At 40.8% G+C, this 18,773-nt stretch overlaps 1 protein-coding gene across 1 annotated transcript; it reads left to right on the top strand.

The window, feature by feature from the left end:
• Nucleotides 1–5,570: 5,570 nt before the first annotated feature.
• On the top strand, nucleotides 5,571–6,059 carry LOC109794371 (uncharacterized). Its single transcript, XM_020353817.2, has one exon. It carries the CDS (start codon nucleotides 5,571–5,573, stop codon nucleotides 6,057–6,059), a length of 489 nt encoding a protein of 162 aa, XP_020209406.1.
• Nucleotides 6,060–18,773: the final 12,714 nt, after the last annotated feature.

The following is an 18,773-nucleotide window of genomic DNA, read 5'->3' as shown; positions in this document are numbered from 1 at the left end:
GTATGCATATATGCAGTATGATGCACCTAATTCTATTTGATTCACTTTTCAAAAGAATTAACCGATGCGTTTCTCTGTTTGGATTTTTGCCATTCCTCTAGACGGGCTGTGTGCTGCCGATTTCTGTAACCGAGGAATGATGCATGTTATATTGAGATTTGGTGTCATCAACCAAATGATTTTCCTTTCCTTTAGAAGATGTGTCAACCCTCCTATTGACTACTATATCTCCATGTTTCCACTAGATTATTCAAAAATCGTTTGGGACAAGAGAGAAAAGAAGGAAAGGATATTTTTTTCGAAAGTTTGTGTTTTAGAGGGGATTATTTATTTTTTGAAAAATGGATTTTGTAAGAATGGCTTGGCCAATGGTAGGCTTAAGTGTTTAGGCTTGTTTGATTAAACACTTATGAAGTTAAGCACGTTTTGGTTATTAACATTTGTGATTTGACAACTTGGATAGCTTTTCTTGAGCCCCTTTGTTGAATTCAGTTGGTGGTACCATCATGGATTTATTCTGTTTTTCGATTGCCCTAACTTTTGCCTAAAACACCCATTTGTGGAGTTTTAGCGGGCTTTTGTTTTTGTTCATTATTTTGTAACCCTAATTTTTGCCTAGGTCACCCTTTTGTGGGATTCCTAGCGGGTCTTTTGCTCTTATTTTTGCGCAGTCCCCTTTTTGGGTTTCCTGCCGAGCTTTTTGTTTTTTAGGATTTTTGTCCTGAATGGATTTCTTTTTATCCATGACGACACTTATTGAGGCCAAGGAAAGGTGCTCCAAGTTGTCACACACTTCCACATAAAAAGATGCGGGTTTATTTTTATTAAGACGATTTTAACCTCATTTATGTTTATTCAAACAGGGTTAAATAATGCGGTCTAGAATTTTATTGCAAGCAAGAAAAGAAGCAATAAAGAATTAATGAAGAATGATTTTATTATAATCATAGAGGAAACATGTGCCCTATCGAGGCTCGGGGGTCGGGCTGTCCCCGAGGAGTAATCTCTAATAGTCATCAGGTCTATACATCCCTATCGGAAGGAGAAAAACACTTGACGACGACGACTGGCCTTAACGCTTGTGAACCGGCCTTCCTAAAGATCTGGCTTAAAGAACGTCGAGAAGGATCTTGGTTTCTCTTCGTCCTTTGATCTTTATAAGGGTTGTATCCTAACCCTTGTTTCCCCGGATTATCCTTGATAACGGGTAGCTCGGGAATTCCTTGGGAATCCTTGCCAAGTCCTTGTCCAGGCAAGTATCCATTCTTGGTGAGCATATGAGCTACCTTCTTCATTTCTCGGGGAAACGTTTCAACATTGGCAATTTCCAATGCTTGGAAGGCGGTTTCTAGAGCTTCCTCCGCTGCATCCACGTAAGGTATGGCGGATGGCTTGCTGATGAGTATGTCATCTTCAGCTTGTACAGTCACCAGTTTGTCACCCACTATGAACTTGACTTTCTGGTGGAGCGTAGAAGGAATAGCTCTTGCATCATGAATCCAAGGTCGGCCGAGGAGACAGCTGTATGCAGGAGTAATGTCCATCACTTGGAACTCGACATTAAAGATAGTGGGTCCAATTTGGATTGGAAGATTGATCTCTCCCACCACTTCTCTTTTAGAACCGTCGAAGGCTCGAACGATCATGTTTCTCGGGCGCATTTGGACTCCCTTGATTGACACTTGATCAAGCGTTCTTTTGGGCATCACATTCAAGGAAGATCCGTTGTCTACCAAGACTTTTGCGATGTGATACTCCTTGCACTTTACAGAGATGTGCAAGGGCTTGTTGTGATTTGGTCCCTCGGCGGGGATCTCTTCATCGGTGAAAGTGAGGTGATCATTAGCCGTGATGTGACTAACAATCCCCTCAAACTTGTCTTGGGAGATAGTGTGCGACACATATGCCTCGTTCAAGACTTTCAACAGAGCTTGCCGATGCGGTTCGGAGCTTAGGATCAACGACAATAGTGTAATCTTTGCTGGCATCCTATGAAGTTGATCCACGATGGAGTACTCGCTCTGTCGGATATATTTTAATAGCTCATCAGTCTCCTCCTCGGATTCTTTATTTTCCTCGGTTTTTTTCTTTTTCTTTTTCCTTTTCTTTATTTTTGGGAGCTTTATCATGAAGATCATCGGGAGTGTAGATCCTGCCACTCCTAGTCATGCCCCCAAGTCCAGCGATGTTAGAGATATCGCTGTAGGCAGAAGAATGGATGTCGTATATCCACGGCACAGCCTTATTTGATTCGTAGGGGAAAGGTCTTGGAGCAGTGATCCTTAATGGTGTTGGACCTTCCCCTTTATTCGTCTTGATTACCAACAACGGAGTTGATGTGCGCTCGCTTGGCGCGGTTGTTGGCTTACACTTAATAACAAATGGCGTGCGATCCATCTTGAACATACGCATCGATTATTTCTTTCTTTTTATTAATGTTTATTAATGATTTATTGGGAGGGATGTATGAAATGCAAACCTAGATCCCTCCATGATCTTTGATAAGAATGCATGACATGAGATGATGACGTTGAATATGCATGCATTGTGTTTATTCAACTAAGCATTATCATGTTTTCAGGATGTCCCTAAGATGATGCATGATATTGCTTGGTTTGGATAAATAACCCTTTTTTCCTTTTTTTGGGTATTTTGTTTTTTGTATTTTTTTGGGTGAAAAGGGAAACTACCTACATGAATGTGATGAAGGTAGATGTTAACACCATGCAATGGAAGATTCTTATTCCTATTTATTCTTATTTAAAAAGGAATGTTGTATGTTTAAAGAAATGCAATGTATGCTCAAACAATTTCACATAATCAATGCACAAACAATTCACTCATCCACGAACAGTCACGAGCGAATCACGAGGTAGGGGTATCCTGCAGAAAGGTGCATATTCAAGGTGGTTCTAACTGTTCTCACCGGTCTGAGGCCCCCAAGGTGCCCCCATTATAGGGACCCAATTCCTCTCGTCGTAAGTCGATGGAAAGCTCCAACGCACTGTCGGACTCGAGTTCATGGTTATCACCTTGAGTGATGCTTTCCGACAACGGTCTACGGGCACCTATAGACCCATTCGACAACCGGCCGTACTAACATCCACTCCCTATGGCTTACCACTCATGCCCCCGGGTATAGAGGGAACTGTTGTGTGCAAAGGTTTGTGTGCAGTTTTTATTTCAAACAATTGCGTAAAATTAAACATACAACAGTTATTAAAGCCACATAAATAAAGCATGTTATCATACAAACAAGGGGTAATAAAGTAATTTTAACTATTATTTGTTAAAAATAATCTGTCACTAAATGGGACTGACTCTCGAAGCTTCCCCAGCGGAGTCGCCATCTGTCGCCACCAGCCCGAAACGGGCTTTCGGCATTCGCGAAGGATGGTTGGACTCTTTTATTTGTTTAAAAATATGGATTGCTAGAATGACTTATTCTCAAACTGAGACCTCGTCAAACAAGCAATTTTATTAAAAGGCTCACTAATCCATGTTAATCCCAAGCGGGACCCTCCATGGATTAGCGGTTTTCATAAAAAGGAAGGGTTCGTGGAGTCGCCACCAATGTTTTACTCAAAACATTGGAAAAAGAAGTTTAAGGCAATCGATTCAAAAATCGACTTCGGCCATGACAACCAGAGTCGGGTAAGGGAGTCGGTTACGCGTGGGGAAGGTGTTAGCACCCCACAGCGCCCCTTTCGGGTTCCCTACGACAGATTATTTAAAAATAATAGTGCAAAATTACTAAATTACCCCTATTTATTCTAAGCAATTATAAGTTAACTATCTACATGATGACAGTTTAAATGTGTACACACAGAAAGCGGTAAAAGAAGGGACTTTAAAGAGATAAACCTTTGAAGCGTGCTTTCTTATATATCTTGACAGAAATTGGGAAGCGTTTTGGCGTTCCCTCCCTCTACAAGACCGCTCGCTCCCTTCTATAAAATTTTAACTATGGAAATCCAGAGGATTTCCCTTCGACTAGGTTCGAGACTCAAGCAAATGGCTCGTGACTCAAGAACTTCGTCGGACCAACTCTCCGAGTGATTTCTAGGCAGAGCACTGCTCAAAAAAACCTAGAATACTCAAGAAGAGGGTTAAAACTCAGTGTCAAAGTCTGAAATGACGTCCCATTGACGTCATATTTATAGGGAAGAGGCTCAATACGGTTTCTGGGGGTCAATACGGTCCGTATTGAAGTTTTGAACTACAATACGGCCGTACTGAACTCTTGGGAGGCCGTATTGGGCTTCATTCCCTCCACTTTCTTATTTTTTGCTACTCTAAGACCTCTAAACCTACAGATAATCATCCTAGGGTCTTCCAGGGTCTTCCAGGAGTCCTTCCGGCTGACTTTCCTTTAGTCTTCGATAGTCTTCAAGCTTTATTTCCGACCCGGACAATTTTAGGGGTCTACAACCACCACTAAAAAAAGAACTCTTAGCCATTATGTTTGCTCTTGATAAGTTTAGATCATATTTGCTTGGTTCTAGAGTTATTGTTTATACTAACCATGCAGCTTTAAAGTACCTGCTAAAGAAGACTGACTCCAAGCCACGGTTGATTAGATGGATGCTTCTACTCCAGGATTTTTATTTGGAGATTCGTGATAGGAGTGGAGCACAAAATTTGGTGGCAGATCATCTAAGCAGAATAGAGCAAGCTGTTGACACCTTTCCTATCTGAGACGAGTTTCCTGATGAGCAGCTCTTGAATATCTCTATCTCTCACCTACCCCTTAGTTTGCTAATATTGTTAATTACTTGGTTGCTTCTATTTTTCCACCATTAGCCTCTATATCTCAGATTGATAAACTTAAAAGTGATGCTAAATATTATGTTTGGGATGATCCATTTTTGTGGAAATTATGTAGTGATCAAGTGATTAGGAGGTGCATTCTAGATCATGAGATTCAATCAGTCCTCAATTTTTGCCATGCTTTAGCAGTGGGTGGCCATCTTGGCTCCCAAAGAACAACAAGGAAGGTGCTTGACTCTGGATTTTGCTGGGCCACAATCTTCAAGGATGCGTGGAGGATTTGTAGCACATGTGAACAACGCCAAAGAGTAGGAGGTGCCATTACTTGGAGACAGTAGAGGCCTAAGCAACCTATGTTGTTCTGTGAGGTTTTTGATGTTTGGGGTATTGATTTCATGGGCCCTTTCCCTGTTTCTTTTGGTTTATCTTGTATATTGTTTGTTGTTGATTATGTTTCCAAGTGGGTGGAGGCTAAGGCCACCAGGACTAATGATGCTCGGGTTGTTGTAGATTTTGTTAGATCTCATATTTTTTGCAGGTTTGGCATACCCAGAGCTATTGTTAGTGACCAAGGTACTCATTTTTGCAATAGATCCATGCAAGCTGTGCTCTAGAAGTATGAGGTCATCCATAGAGTTTCTACTCCTTATCACCCCCAAACTAATGGGCAAGCTGAGGTTTCAAATAGAGAGATTAAGAGGATCTTGGAGAAGATGGAGCAACCTAATAGGAAGGATTAGAGCCGTAGACTTGAGGATGCGCTTTGGGCATATAGGACAGCCTACAAGTCACCTATAAGGATGTCTCCCTATCGGGTTGTTTTTGGCAAGGCATGTCACCTACCAGTTGAGATAGAGCACCGTGCATATTGGGTTGTGAAGACTTGTAACTTAGCTCTTGACCAAGCTAGAGAGGAAAGGAAGCTCCAGCTGAATGAGCTTTATGAAATTCGCTTAGAATCCTATGAGAACTCTAAGTTCTACAAAGTAAAGACTAAGAGATTCCATGACAACTTGATAACTAGGAAGGAGTTTCTTGTTGGGCAGAAAATGCTACTATTTAACTCTAGACTTAAGCTCATGGCTGGTAAACCCCGTTCTAAGTGGATTGGTCCCTTTTCAGTCACTAATGTTTTTCCTTATGGTGTTATAGAAATCAGGAGTGAATCCTCTGATAAGAGCTTCAAGGTGAATGGTCATTGCCTCAAGCATTTTCATGAGATTCCTTCACTTGTGGTTGTCACTATGGAGGAGTGCACACTAGAGGAGCCCACTATTGACCCACCATGATTAAGGAGTTTCTTCTTCCCTCTTCTACTCTTTTGTCTTACATGTCATATTTGGTTGATTGTGATGATTTTGCTTTCATTGAGGACAATGTTTGATTTAAGTGTTGGGGAGTGGTTTAGGAGTAGGATTTCCTTTTCAAATAAATGGTTTTCTTTTTCATTAAATTGTTGGATTTGTATGAGTTGTTAGACACTTTCTTGCTAATTTGTGGATTGAATATTTGTGAACTCTCTTGTTATGTCAAGTTGGTTTTGATGAGTAAGAGGTTGGATTGATTGTGACACCTACCCTTGGTGAGATTATGAGCCTTGATTTGGATAGATAATTGTTATCTCTTATGTGATTTCACTCATGATGCTTGCACTCTAGAACTTGGCTTGACTCTTTTTGACACAACTTGATCCACATGCATGTATTGAAGTGATTTAGGCAATTGATTTCTATTAGCCACTAGCCAAATGAGCCTACCTTGAATTCATCCCATTTGATGGCCCCTTTGAGCCAATGTATCCTTTTTCATTGTTTTATAGCTCATTACAAGCCCTTAGCCTGAAAAACCATAATGATTGTCCCTACCTTAGGAAATTTTGGAGCTTTGGAATTGTTTTGGGAATGGGTGCTTAAATAACTGTGGGGGTGTGCCTTTTGTGTTGGTTCTTGGTAAGTTTATGAATTGTGAGTGACTATTCATCATGGTTCATTATAACATGGGTGCATATGGTCTGTCTCTGGACTTTTTTGTTTATTATTAAAAAAAAAGTAAAAAAAATAAAAAAAACGAAAAGAAAATATAGCAGCAACAACAACAAATAATAAGAAGTTGGAGTTGGATTGGGCATTTTGAGAGGATTGGAATTTGAAATTAGAATGGAAGTTTGGGGTTTGCCTTCATGCTTATTTTGACTTATTCCCCATTGCTCCTCTATTTTCTTAGGTTCTTTAGCTACTTATCCATATATTCCATACCTTGTCCCCAACCCCATTACAACCTTTAAAAGTCCTTTTGATCTTTATATGCATGTGTGTTGGGTGGAGATATTAGAGGCTTGCCAAGCCTATGTTAGTGTTTGTTTTCATGAAGTGCTTTGAGTGTAAACACTAGCCTATACACTTGAGAGTGCTATGAGTGTATTTTGTGAGATATTATCACCTTTGATTAACCTCTTGGCTGATTGACTTCCTTGCATACTTGAGATGATTTTTGGTTATTTCCATGGGTATCTTGATTTTGTCCACTACTTGACATCTCCTTGAATTCATTGAACAATAGGCCATATGTGTTTGTTCTTTTGTTTTATTTCTTCCTTTTTGTTTTTCCCTTCTTTTCGTTTATGTTCTTTTCTTTTCTTTTCTTTTTGAGTCTGTCTTATTGGGTGTGTTCCTTAAGATTGATTTTTCCCAGGAGTGCAAAAGGTTAAGTGTGTGGGAATTTGATAAATCATAATTTTCGTGCATTTCTTATCTTTGCAATCTCCTATTAAATATTATTAGTGTCTAATTGTTTTCTCTTGCCATATTTTATTGTTTTGAGGTTTATTGGGCTATTAATCTAGAATTCCATTTAATTGGATTTATTAGCCTAATTAATTTCATAATCATTTTTTGCAGAGAACTTGGAAGCACTTATTGGACTAGGAGCCTTGCCACATGGACCTGCCACGTGGACCACCTTCAGCATAGTTTTTATTTTAGTTTTCTATTTCGTATTTTGGTGTGTAATAGGCAACTGGGTCAGCCCAATAGTTGGACCTGAATTCAAAAATACCTAGGTCAAAAACACCATTTTTTGGACAACATTTTGTGCTTGTTTTTGCTATAGCTTATTTTCTGTAGTTCTTCTTCTTCTTATTTTTTGTTTTTCTTCTTCTTGGTCTTCCTCCATGGAAGGCTAGATTGTAATACTCTCTAACTCGGTTAAATGCATTCATTGAGGTTTATTCATTCCTGGTGTTCTTACGTTTTTAATCCTTATGAATTTGTTGTGTTGGTCTTGTTTCCATGTTTGATGGTTTTGTTTTCACTTAAGTGGTTCACCTTGCTTTACTCATGGTTTGCTTAATCTTATGAGTAGACATGCATGTTAATGCTTCGTTTGTACGTATGGGTTCAATGATGGTAATGACGCTTAGTGGTTACTCGGATTGAATAGAGGGTTAAATCAATGAGAAAATATTTCGAACCAAGGATATGATGCTACAACTGAGTTGGAGAGTCACTTTTCCATTGCTTACTGTTCATTATTTACTGTTTCATTCATTTGAATCTGAAACCCCCTATAGTGTGTGTATTCGTGTCTGCAAAAGAACCTCGGACTGGCTTGTTGCTCCTTGAGAGACGACCTAAGAGTCACTTCTTAGTACTACAAATTTCATATTAAATTTGATCGGGTACGGCACGGGTAAATGCTTTAAAGTTATTATATAAAAAAGATATGATGAGAGATCTCCCATTCCTAAAGGAGAATAGAGAAGCTTGTGAAGGATGTCTCCTTGGCAAGCAACACCGACTACCATTTTCAATAGGCAAAGCATGAAGAGCAAAGGACTAGTTGGAGTTGATCCATACAGATATATGTGGACCAATATGGACATCGTCACTCCAAAAAAACAGGTATTTCATTCTCTTCATAGATGATTTTTCTATAATGACTTGGGTCTACTTCATAAAAGCAAAATCATAACTCTCTGGTATTTTCAAGAAGTTTAAGACCCTTGTTGAAAAGAAAAATGGAAAACAAATAAAAGTACTTAGAAGTGATCGTGGCATAGAATACACTTCCCGTGAGTTTAATAAATTCTGCAAAGATGAAGGCACTGAGCGACAACTTACAGTTGCATATTCTCCACAACAAAATGGAGTATCTAAAAGAAAAAATTGTATAGTAATGGAGATGGCCAAATCGATGCTCAAGGAGAAAGGATTAACAAACACATTTTGGGCTGAAGCAGTTTATACTGTTGTCTACATACTTAATAGATGCCCAACTAAGGTAGTCCAAGATAAGACTCTGATTGAAGCTTGGAGTAGAAAAAAACCATCAGCAAAGCATCTAAGGGTATTTGGATCTATTTGATACATACACGTTCAAGAATAGAAAAGGCACGAGTTAGAAGACATGACAGTACGAGGTATCTTCCTTGGATATAGCACACAATCAAAAGGCTACCGAGTCTACAACTTGCAAACCAAGAAGCTAATTATTAGTTGAGATGTTGAAGTTGATGAAAATGCGACTTGGGATTGGAATGATAAAAACGTCGAGAAAATGATGGGTTCCTTCTCCATGAAATGACGTAGAGATGATGGAGAGGAAGCCTTGCCCTTGATCTAGGTTCAACAAGGTGGACAAAAGGAGGAGATATGGTGAAGGAAAGGAGGTTGGCGTGAAATGATGGGGTTTGGGCGGAAGCACTTAGGGTGGAGGTGTTTGGGTGCTCAAAGTTGGCTCACTCCAAGGTAGGTGGAGGCCACTCTAGGTTTCACTCTCCAAGGGTGGAGAATGAAGGAAGGCTAGCCGAAGCAACCCTAGGGACTAAGGATAAGGACTTGAGGCATAAAAGCTCACTCAAATTCTATATAATCCAAAGTATTTACAAGTGGTGGGGGGTGTAGACCCCTAAAATTGTCCGGGTCGGAAATAAAGCTTGAAGACTCTCGAAGACTAAAGGAAAGTCAGCCGGAAGGACTCCTGGAAGACCCTGGAAGACCCTAGGATGATTATCTGTAGGTTTAGAGGTCTTAGAGTAGCAAAAAATAAGAAAGTGGAGGGAATGAAGCCCAATACGGCCTCCCAAGAGTTCAGTACGGCCGTATTGAACATTTTAAACTACAATACGGCCGCACTGAACTCAATACGGCCGTATTGAAGTTCAATACGGCTGCATTGAACTCAATACGGCTGCACTGAACTTCAATACGGCCGTATTGAGGTTTTTGAACTTCAATACGGCCGTATTGAATTCAATACGGCCGTATTTTAGTTCAAAACTTCAATACGGACCGTATTGACCCCCAGAAACCGTATTGAGCCTCTTCCCTATAAATATGACGTCAATGGGACGTCATTTCACACTTTTACACTGAGTTTTAACCCTCTTCTTGAGTATTCTAGGTTTTTTTGAGCAGTGCTCTGCCTAGAAATCACTCGGAGAGTTGATCCGACGAAGTTCTTGAGTCACGAGCCATTTGCTTGAGTCTCGAACCTAGTCGAAGGGAAATCCTCTGGATTTCCATAGTTAAAATTTTATAGAAGGGAGCGAGCGGTCTTGTAGAGGGAGGGAACGCCAAAACGCTTCCCAATTTCTGTCAAGATATATAAGAAAGCACGCTTCAAAGGTTTATCTCTTTAAAGTCCCTTCTTTTACCGCTTTCTGTGTGTACACATTTAAACTGTCATCATGTAGATAGTTAATTTATAATTGCTTAGAATAAATAGGGGTAATTTAGTAATTTTGCACTATTATTTTTAAATAATCTGTTGTAGGGAACCCGAAAGGGGCGCTGTGGGGTGCTAACACCTTCCCCACGCGTAACCGACTCCCTTACCCGACTCTGGTTGTCATGGCCGAAGTCGATTTTTGAATCGATTGCCTTAAACTTCTTTTTCCAATGTTTTGAGTAAAACATTGGTGGCGACTCCACGAACCCTTCCTTTTTATGAAAACCGCTAATCCATGGAGGGTCCCGCTTGGGATTAACATGGATTAGCGAGCCTTTTAATAAAATTGCTTGTTTGACGAGGTCTCAGTTTGAGAATAAGTCATTCTAGCAATCCATATTTTTAAACAAATAAAAGAGTCCAACCATCCTTCGCGAATGCCGAAAGCCCGTTTCGGGCCGGTGGCGACAGATGGCGACTCCGCTGGGGAAGCTTCGAGAGTCAGTCCCATTTAGTGACAGATTATTTTTAACAAATAATAGTTAAAATTACTTTATTACCCCTTGTTTGTATGATAACATGCTTTATTTATGTGGCTTTAATAACTGTTGTATGTTTAATTTTACGCAATTGTTTGAAATAAAAACTGCACACAAACCTTTGCACACAACAGTTCCCTCTATACCCGGGGGCATGAGTGGTAAGCCATAGGGAGTGGATGTTAGTACGGCCGGTTGTCGAATGGGTCTATAGGTGCCCGTAGACCGTTGTCGGAAAGCATCACTCAAGGTGATAACCATGAACTCGAGTCCGACAGTGCGTTGGAGCTTTCCATCGACTTACGACGAGAGGAATTGGGTCCCTATAATGGGGGCACCTTGGGGGCCTCAGACCGATGAGAACAGTTAGAACCACCTTGAATATGCACCTTTCTGCAGGATACCCCTACCTCGTGATTCGCTCGTGACTGTTCGTGGATGAGTGAATTGTTTGTGCATTGATTATGTGAAATTGTTTGAGCATACATTGCATTTCTTTAAACATACAACATTCCTTTTTAAATAAGAATAAATAGGAATAAGAATCTTCCATTGCATGGTGTTAACATCTACCTTCATCACATTCATGTAGGTAGTTTCCCTTTTCACCCAAAAAAATACAAAAAACAAAATACCAAAAAAAAAAAAAAAAAAAAAAAAAAAAGGAAAAAAGGGTTATTTATCCAAACCAAGCAATATCATGCATCATCTTAGGGACATCCTAAAAACATGATAATGCTTAGTTGAATAAACACAATGCATGCATATTCAACGTCATCATCTCATATCATGCATTCTTATCAAAGATTATGGAGGGATCTAGGTTTGCATTTCATACATCCCTCCTAGTAATTCATTAATAATAGTAATAAAAAGAAAGGATTAAGCGATGCGTATGTTCAAAGAATGGATCGCACGCCGTTCGTTATTAAATGCAAGCCAAAAACCGCGTCAAGCGAACACACGTCAACTCCGTTGTTGGTAATCAAGACGAATAAAGGGGAAAGTCCGACACCGTTAAGGATCACTGCTCCAAGACCTTTTCCCTACGAATCAAATAAGGCTGTGCCATGGATATACGACATCCATTTTTCTGCCGACAGCGATTTCTCTAACATCGCTGGACTTGGGGGCATGACTAGGAGTGGCAGGATCTACACTCCCGAAGATCTTCAGGATAAAGCTCCCAAGAATAAAGGAAAAGAAGAAAAGAAAACCGAGGAAAAAGAATCCGAGGAGGAGACAGACGAGCTGTTAAAGACAGAGCGAGTACTCCATCGTGGATCAACTTCATAAGACGCCAGCAAAGATTACGCTGTTGTCATTGATCCTAAGCTCCAAACCGCATCGGCAAGCTCTGTTGAAAGTCTTGAACGAGGCATATGTGTCGCATACTATCTCCCAAGACAAATTTGAGGGGATTGTTAGTCACATCACGGCTAATGATCACCTCTCTTTCACCGATGAAGAGATCCCCGCTGAGGGACCGAACCACAACAAGCCCTTGCACATCTCTGTAAAGTGCAAGGAGTATCACATCGCTAAAGTCTTGGTAGATAATGGATCTTCCTTGAACGTGATGCCCAAAAGAACGCTTGATCAAGTGGCAATCAAGGGAGTCCAAATACGCCCGAGCAACATGATCGTTCGAGCCTTCGACGGTTCTAAAAGAGAAGTGGTGGGAGAAGTCAATCTTCCAATCCAAATTGGACCCACCATCTTTAAATGTCGAATTCCAAGTGATGGACATTACTCCCGCATACAGCTGTCTCCTCGGCCGACCTTGGATTCATGATGCAAAAGCTGTTCCTTCTACGCTCCACCAGAAAGTCAAGTTCATAGTGGGTGACAAACTGGTGACCGTACAAGCTGAAGATGACATACTCATCAGCAAGCCATCCACCATACCTTATGTGGATGCAGCAGAGGAAGCTTTGGAAACCGCCTTCCAAGCATTGGAAATTGCCAATGTTGAGACGTTTCCCCGAGAAATGAAGAAGGTAGCCCATATGCTCACTAAGAACGGATACTTGCCAGGACAAGGATTAGGCAAGGACTCCCAAGGAATCCCGGAGCTACCCATTATCAAGGATAATCCGGGGAAACAAGGGTTAGGATACAACCCTTATAAAGATCAAAGGACGAAGAGAAACCAAGATCCTTCTCGACGTTCTTTAAGCCAGATCTTTAGGAAGGCCGGTTCACAAGCGTTAAGGCCGGTCGTCGTCATCAAGTGTTCTCCTCCTTCCGATAGGGTTGTGTAAACCTGATGACTATTAGAGATTACTCCTCGGGGATAGCCCGACCCCCGAGCCTCGATAGGGCACATGTTTCCACTATGATTATAATAAAATCATTCTTCATTATTCTTTATTGCTTCTTTTCTTGCTTGCAATAAAATTCTAGACCACATTATTTTTAACCCTGTTTGAATAAGCATAAATGAGGTTAAAATCATCTTGATAACAATAAACTCGCATCATTTTTATGTGGAAGTGTGTGTGACAACTTGGAGCACCTTCCCTTGGCCTCGACAAGTGCCATCATGGGTAAAAAGAAATCTTTTAAAATAAAAGAAGCTCGGCAGGAAACCCAAAAAGGGGGCTGCGCAAAAATAAGAGCAAAAGACCCGCTAGGAATCCCACGAAAAGGGTGACCTAGGCAAAAGTTAGGGTTACGAAAATGAATAAAATCAAAAGTCCGCTAAAACGCCGCAAAGAGGTGTTTTAGGCAAAAATAAGGACAATCAAAAAACGAAAGAAATCCATGATGGTACCATGAACCGAATTCAAAAAGAAAGGTTCAAGGGAAGTTATCTAAGTTGTCAAATCACAACGTCAATAACAAGATTTGATTAACTTCATGAATGTTTAAACAAACAAGCCTAGACACAATAAGCCTACCTTGGCCAGCCATTCTTACAAAATCCATTTTTCAAAAAATAAATAATCCCCTCTAAAACACAAACTTTCGAAAAAAATATATCCTTTCCTTCTTTTCTCTCTTGTCCCAAACGATTTTTGAATAATCTAGTGGAAACATGGAGATATAGTAGTCAATAGGAGGGTTGACACATCTTCTAAAGGAAAGGAAAATCATTTGGTTGATGACACCAAATCTCAATATAACATGCATCATTCCTCGGTTACAGAAATCGGCAGCACACAGCCCGTCTAGAGGAATGGAAAAAATCCAAACAGAGAAACGCATCGGTTAATTCTTTTGAAAAGTGAATCAAATAGAATTAGGTGCATCATACTGCATACATGCATACAGATGATAGGTGTAATGGAAGATCACTTATTCTCTGTTTATTGAAAAAAAACAAAAAAATAAAAACTTCAGAAAAAACAATACGCCCGTACCATGTTCAGTACACCCGTACTAAAATCAGGGTTATGAACAAAATTTCAACTCAATACGGGCGTACTGAAATGGATACGGCCGTATTGGCCATAAAGAAATTTTCAAAGACCTCATCATGAGGCAGTCGCATAAAATAGAAAAAATAGAAAAATTGCTTGTGTATGACAGCAGCAAACAAAATGCAGAAATTCAGAAAATCAATAAAACGTACAAAATAACTGAGCCTGGAGAGGCTTGCCGAAATAATACTCTCAGAATAACTGAGCCTGGAGAGGCTTGCCGAAATAATACTCTCTCAGAATAATTGAGCCTGGAGAGGCTCGCCGAAATAATACTCTCTCAGAATAACTGAGCCTGGAGAGGCTCGCCGAAATAATACTCTCTCAGAATAATTGAGCCTGGAGAGGCTCGCCGAAATAATACTCTCAGAATAACTGAGCCTGGAGAGGCTTGCCGAAATAATACTCTCTCAGAATAATTGAGCCTGGAGAGGCTCGCCGAAATAATACTCTCTCAGAATAACTGAGCCTGGAGAGGCTCGCCGAAATAATACTCTCTCAGAATAATTGAGCCTGGAGAGGCTCGCCGAAATAATACTCTCTCAGAATAACTGAGCCTGGAGAGGCTCGCCGAAATAATACTCTCTCAGAATAATTGAGCCTGGAGAGGCTCGCCGAAATAATACTCTCTCAGAATAACTGAGCCTGAAGAGGCTTGCCAAAATAATACTCCTCGGAGACATTTCTGTACAGAAAAAGCCGAAATCAACCAAAAAAGGCAAAAACACAGAAAAAGCCAAAATCAACAAAAAAGGCAAAAACACAGAAAAAGCCAAAATCAACAAAAAGGCAAAATGCAGAAAATCCAACAAATTATACAGAATAACTGAGCCTGGAGAGGCTTGCCAAAATAATACTCTCCAAAAAGACATCTCAGCTTGCATTCTTGGGCTGAACAAAAAAACCAATTCATCATGCAGAATAACTGAGCCTGGAGAGGCTTGCCGAAACAATACTCCCACAGAATAACTGAGCCTGGAGAGGCTTGCCGAAATAATACTCCCACAGAATAATTGAGCCTGGAGAGGCTTGCTGAAAAAATACTCCCACAAAATAATTAAGCCTGGAGAGGCATGCCGAAATAATACTCTCCAAAAGACGTCTCAGCTCGCATTCTCGGGCTGAACAAAAAACAATACTCATGCAGAATAACTGAGCCTGGAGAGGCTTGCCGAAACAATACTCCCACAGAATAACTGAGCCTGGAGAGGCTTGCCGAAATAATACTCTCTCAGAATAATTGAGCCTGGAGAGGCTCGCCGAAATAATACTCCCCAGAGATATCTCAGCTTCCACTCACGGGCCAAATTCCCCAGTGAAAGCTATCAAAGCGAGATCAGCAAAATTCCCCAACGGAAGCATGATCCAAACAAAATATCCAAGTCAAAGGACTTAGACTTCCTCAGTGGAAGATAGCTTTCCAACTCAAACGAAGAGTGAAGCTAAGCCTGAAGAGGCTTTCTAAATAATACTCTGGAATACATAAGATCCCCAAATCCCCAGTCGCCTACTCAAGAGGCATTCCTACAAAAAGGAAAAAAATCAAAAGATCAATAATCATTCCCCAAGTGGAATCCGGCTCTTGGCCAAACATCAAGCGTCAAGATGATCTGCCTAACAGAAGAGGCTAATCACAACCAATGACAAAATCCCCCAGCGGATAACAGCCTACACAGAGGCGACAAAACCAGAAAAACAAAAAGAGTCACCCGAATAAGGATAACCGGGATACTCCACCATCGTCGAAAGGACGTCAGCCAATCATAAGGCACCGCTCATCTCAGAAAGAGCATCTTCGTGTCTACACCCCAGGGAAACAGAAATTCCTCAATGGGCACCAACTATGCAAAGGAAAGTTGGGACACAAGAACCTATGAGTAACTGCACATCCCCTAGACGGATCCCTGCGTTATCCAGCCCTCAGTGGCACAAAAATCAAAAATAATCGTCAAAGCAGCATCGTGGACTGTGGAGACAAAATCAAAATCAACATCCAGAACCCTCAGTGGATAATAGCCTACACAGAGGCTACAAAAATCAGAAAAATCAAAGAGAGACACCCGAATAAGGATAACCGGGATACTCCACTTACGTCAAAAGGACGTCAGCCAAACATAAGGCATCGCTCAAATCAAGAAGAGCATCTGTGTCTTGTAGACCCCTAAAATTGTCCGGGTCGGAAATAAAGCTTGAAGACTCTCGAAGACTGAAGGAAGATCAGCCAGAAGGACTCCTGGAAGGCCCTAGGAGGGTTCTCTGTAGGTCTAGAGGTCTTAGAATAGCTTAAAATAAGGAAGTGGAGGGAATGAAGCCCAATACGGCCGTACTGAACTTAATACGGCCGTATTGAAGCTTCAATACGGCCGCAGTGAACTCAATACGGCGTATTGAAGTTTCTGAAACTTCAATACGGCCCGTACTGAAATCAATACGCCCGTATTGACACTTCAATACACCCGCAGCGAACTCAATACGGGCGCATTGAAATTTCTGAATTTCAATACGGCCGTATTGAAACTCAATACGACCGTATTGAAGTTCAAAAATTTCAATACGGCCGTATTGCTTCTGTAGGCCGTATTGCGCCTATTCCCTATAAATATGACGTCAATTGGACGTCATTCCACACTTTCACACTCAGTTTTGACTCCCTCCTTGAGTATTCTGGGGTTTTTGAGCAGTGTTCTGCCCTAGAAATCTCTCTGGGAGTTGATCCGACGAAGTTCTGGAATTCCGAGCACTTAGCTTGGAGATTCGAACCTAGTCGAAGGGAAATCCTCCGGATTTCCATAGTTAAAAGTTTTTAGGAAGGAGCGAGCGAGCTTGTAGAGCGAGGGAACGCCAAAAAGCTTCCCAGTTTTACTCAATATATAAAAGCACGCTTCAAGAGGTTTCTTCTTAAATCCTTCCTTTTACTGCTTTCTGTGTGCATATTTAAACTGTCATCATGTAGATAGTTAATTTATAATCGCTTATAATAAATAGGGGTAATTTAGTAATTTTATGCTGTTATTTTAGAAAATAATCTGTCATAGGGAACCCGAAAGGGGCGCTGTGGGGTGCTAACACCTTCCCCACGCGTAACCGACTCCCTTACCCAACTCTGGTTGTAATGGCCAAAGTTGATTTATAAAATCAATTGCCTTATCCCTTTTTCCAATGTTTTGAGTAAAACATTGGTGGCGACTCCACGAACCCTCCTTTTACGAAAACCACTAATCCATGGAGGGTCCCGCTTGGGATTAATATGGATTGGTGAGACATTTTAATAAATAAATTGGATAAGATCGACAAGGTCTCAGTTTGAGAACAAGTCGTTCTAATAATCCAATACATTTTCAAAACTAAAATAAAAGCGAGCTCGACCGTCTTCGCGACCGCCGAGGCCCGTTCGGGCCGGTGGCGACAGATGGCGACTCCGCTGGGGAAGCCTCGAGAGTCAGTCCCATTTAGTGACAGATTATTTTTAACAAATAATAGTTAAAATTACCTCATTACCCCCTTGCTTGTATGATAACATGCTTTATCTATTTGGCTTTAAATAACTGTTGTTTGTTTAAATTTCCGCAATTGTTTGAAATAAATTGCACACAAACCTTTGCACACAACAGTTCCCTCTATACCCGGGGGCATGAGTGGTAATCCATAGGGAGTGGATGTTAGTACGGCCGGTTGAATGGGTCTATAGGAGCCTACGAGACCGTTGTCAGAAAAACATCACTCAAGGTGATAACCATGAACTCGAGTCCGACAGTGCGTTGGAACTTTGACCAAGTGAGAACAGTTAGATCCTCCTTGAATATGCACTTTTCTGCAGGAGACCCCTACCTCGTGATTCGCTCGTGACTGTTCGTGGATGAGTGAATTGTTTGTGTAAATGCTTATGTGCAATTGTTTGTGCATTAATAAATAACCTCGTGATAAGGTCTAAGAATAATCCCCATGCATGAAAATGTCATGACATGAGAGGAAAAACCAATGTGTGAAAATATAATAAAAGTAAGGAGCATAGGCATCATTATCAATAATACCTCATGCGTCCTCATCATCATTTATAGGTTCACTAATACCCTCTCGATGTGAGTGAAAGAGACCCGTGACTATTGAGATTCTCCGTTGTGGAGAGATAATAGTCTAAGGAGGGTGATAAACTTTCATCTTAAAAAGGCAGCGCCTCAAAGATGAAAGGTTATCAAGCTCATGTCAAGAGCGTATTCATGAATAAACTAATTAGGTTAAAAAATTCATTTTAGAAAGTGGCTGGTCATCTCTCTGTCCTCACACGCGCAAAGAAAATCAAGAAAATGGAAGCGCTAGAGGAACAAAACAAGAAGCTCACGACCGAGCTTTCACAGCTCAAAGAGCAGATGGC

Source organism: Cajanus cajan, chromosome 3 (genome assembly GCF_000230855.2).
Source record: "Cajanus cajan strain Asha chromosome 3, NIPB_CcT2T_4, whole genome shotgun sequence".
NCBI lineage: Eukaryota > Viridiplantae > Streptophyta > Magnoliopsida > Fabales > Fabaceae > Cajanus > Cajanus cajan.
The sequence above is the reverse complement of the archived record's forward strand: the minus strand, read 5'-3'. Positions and strand labels throughout refer to the sequence as shown.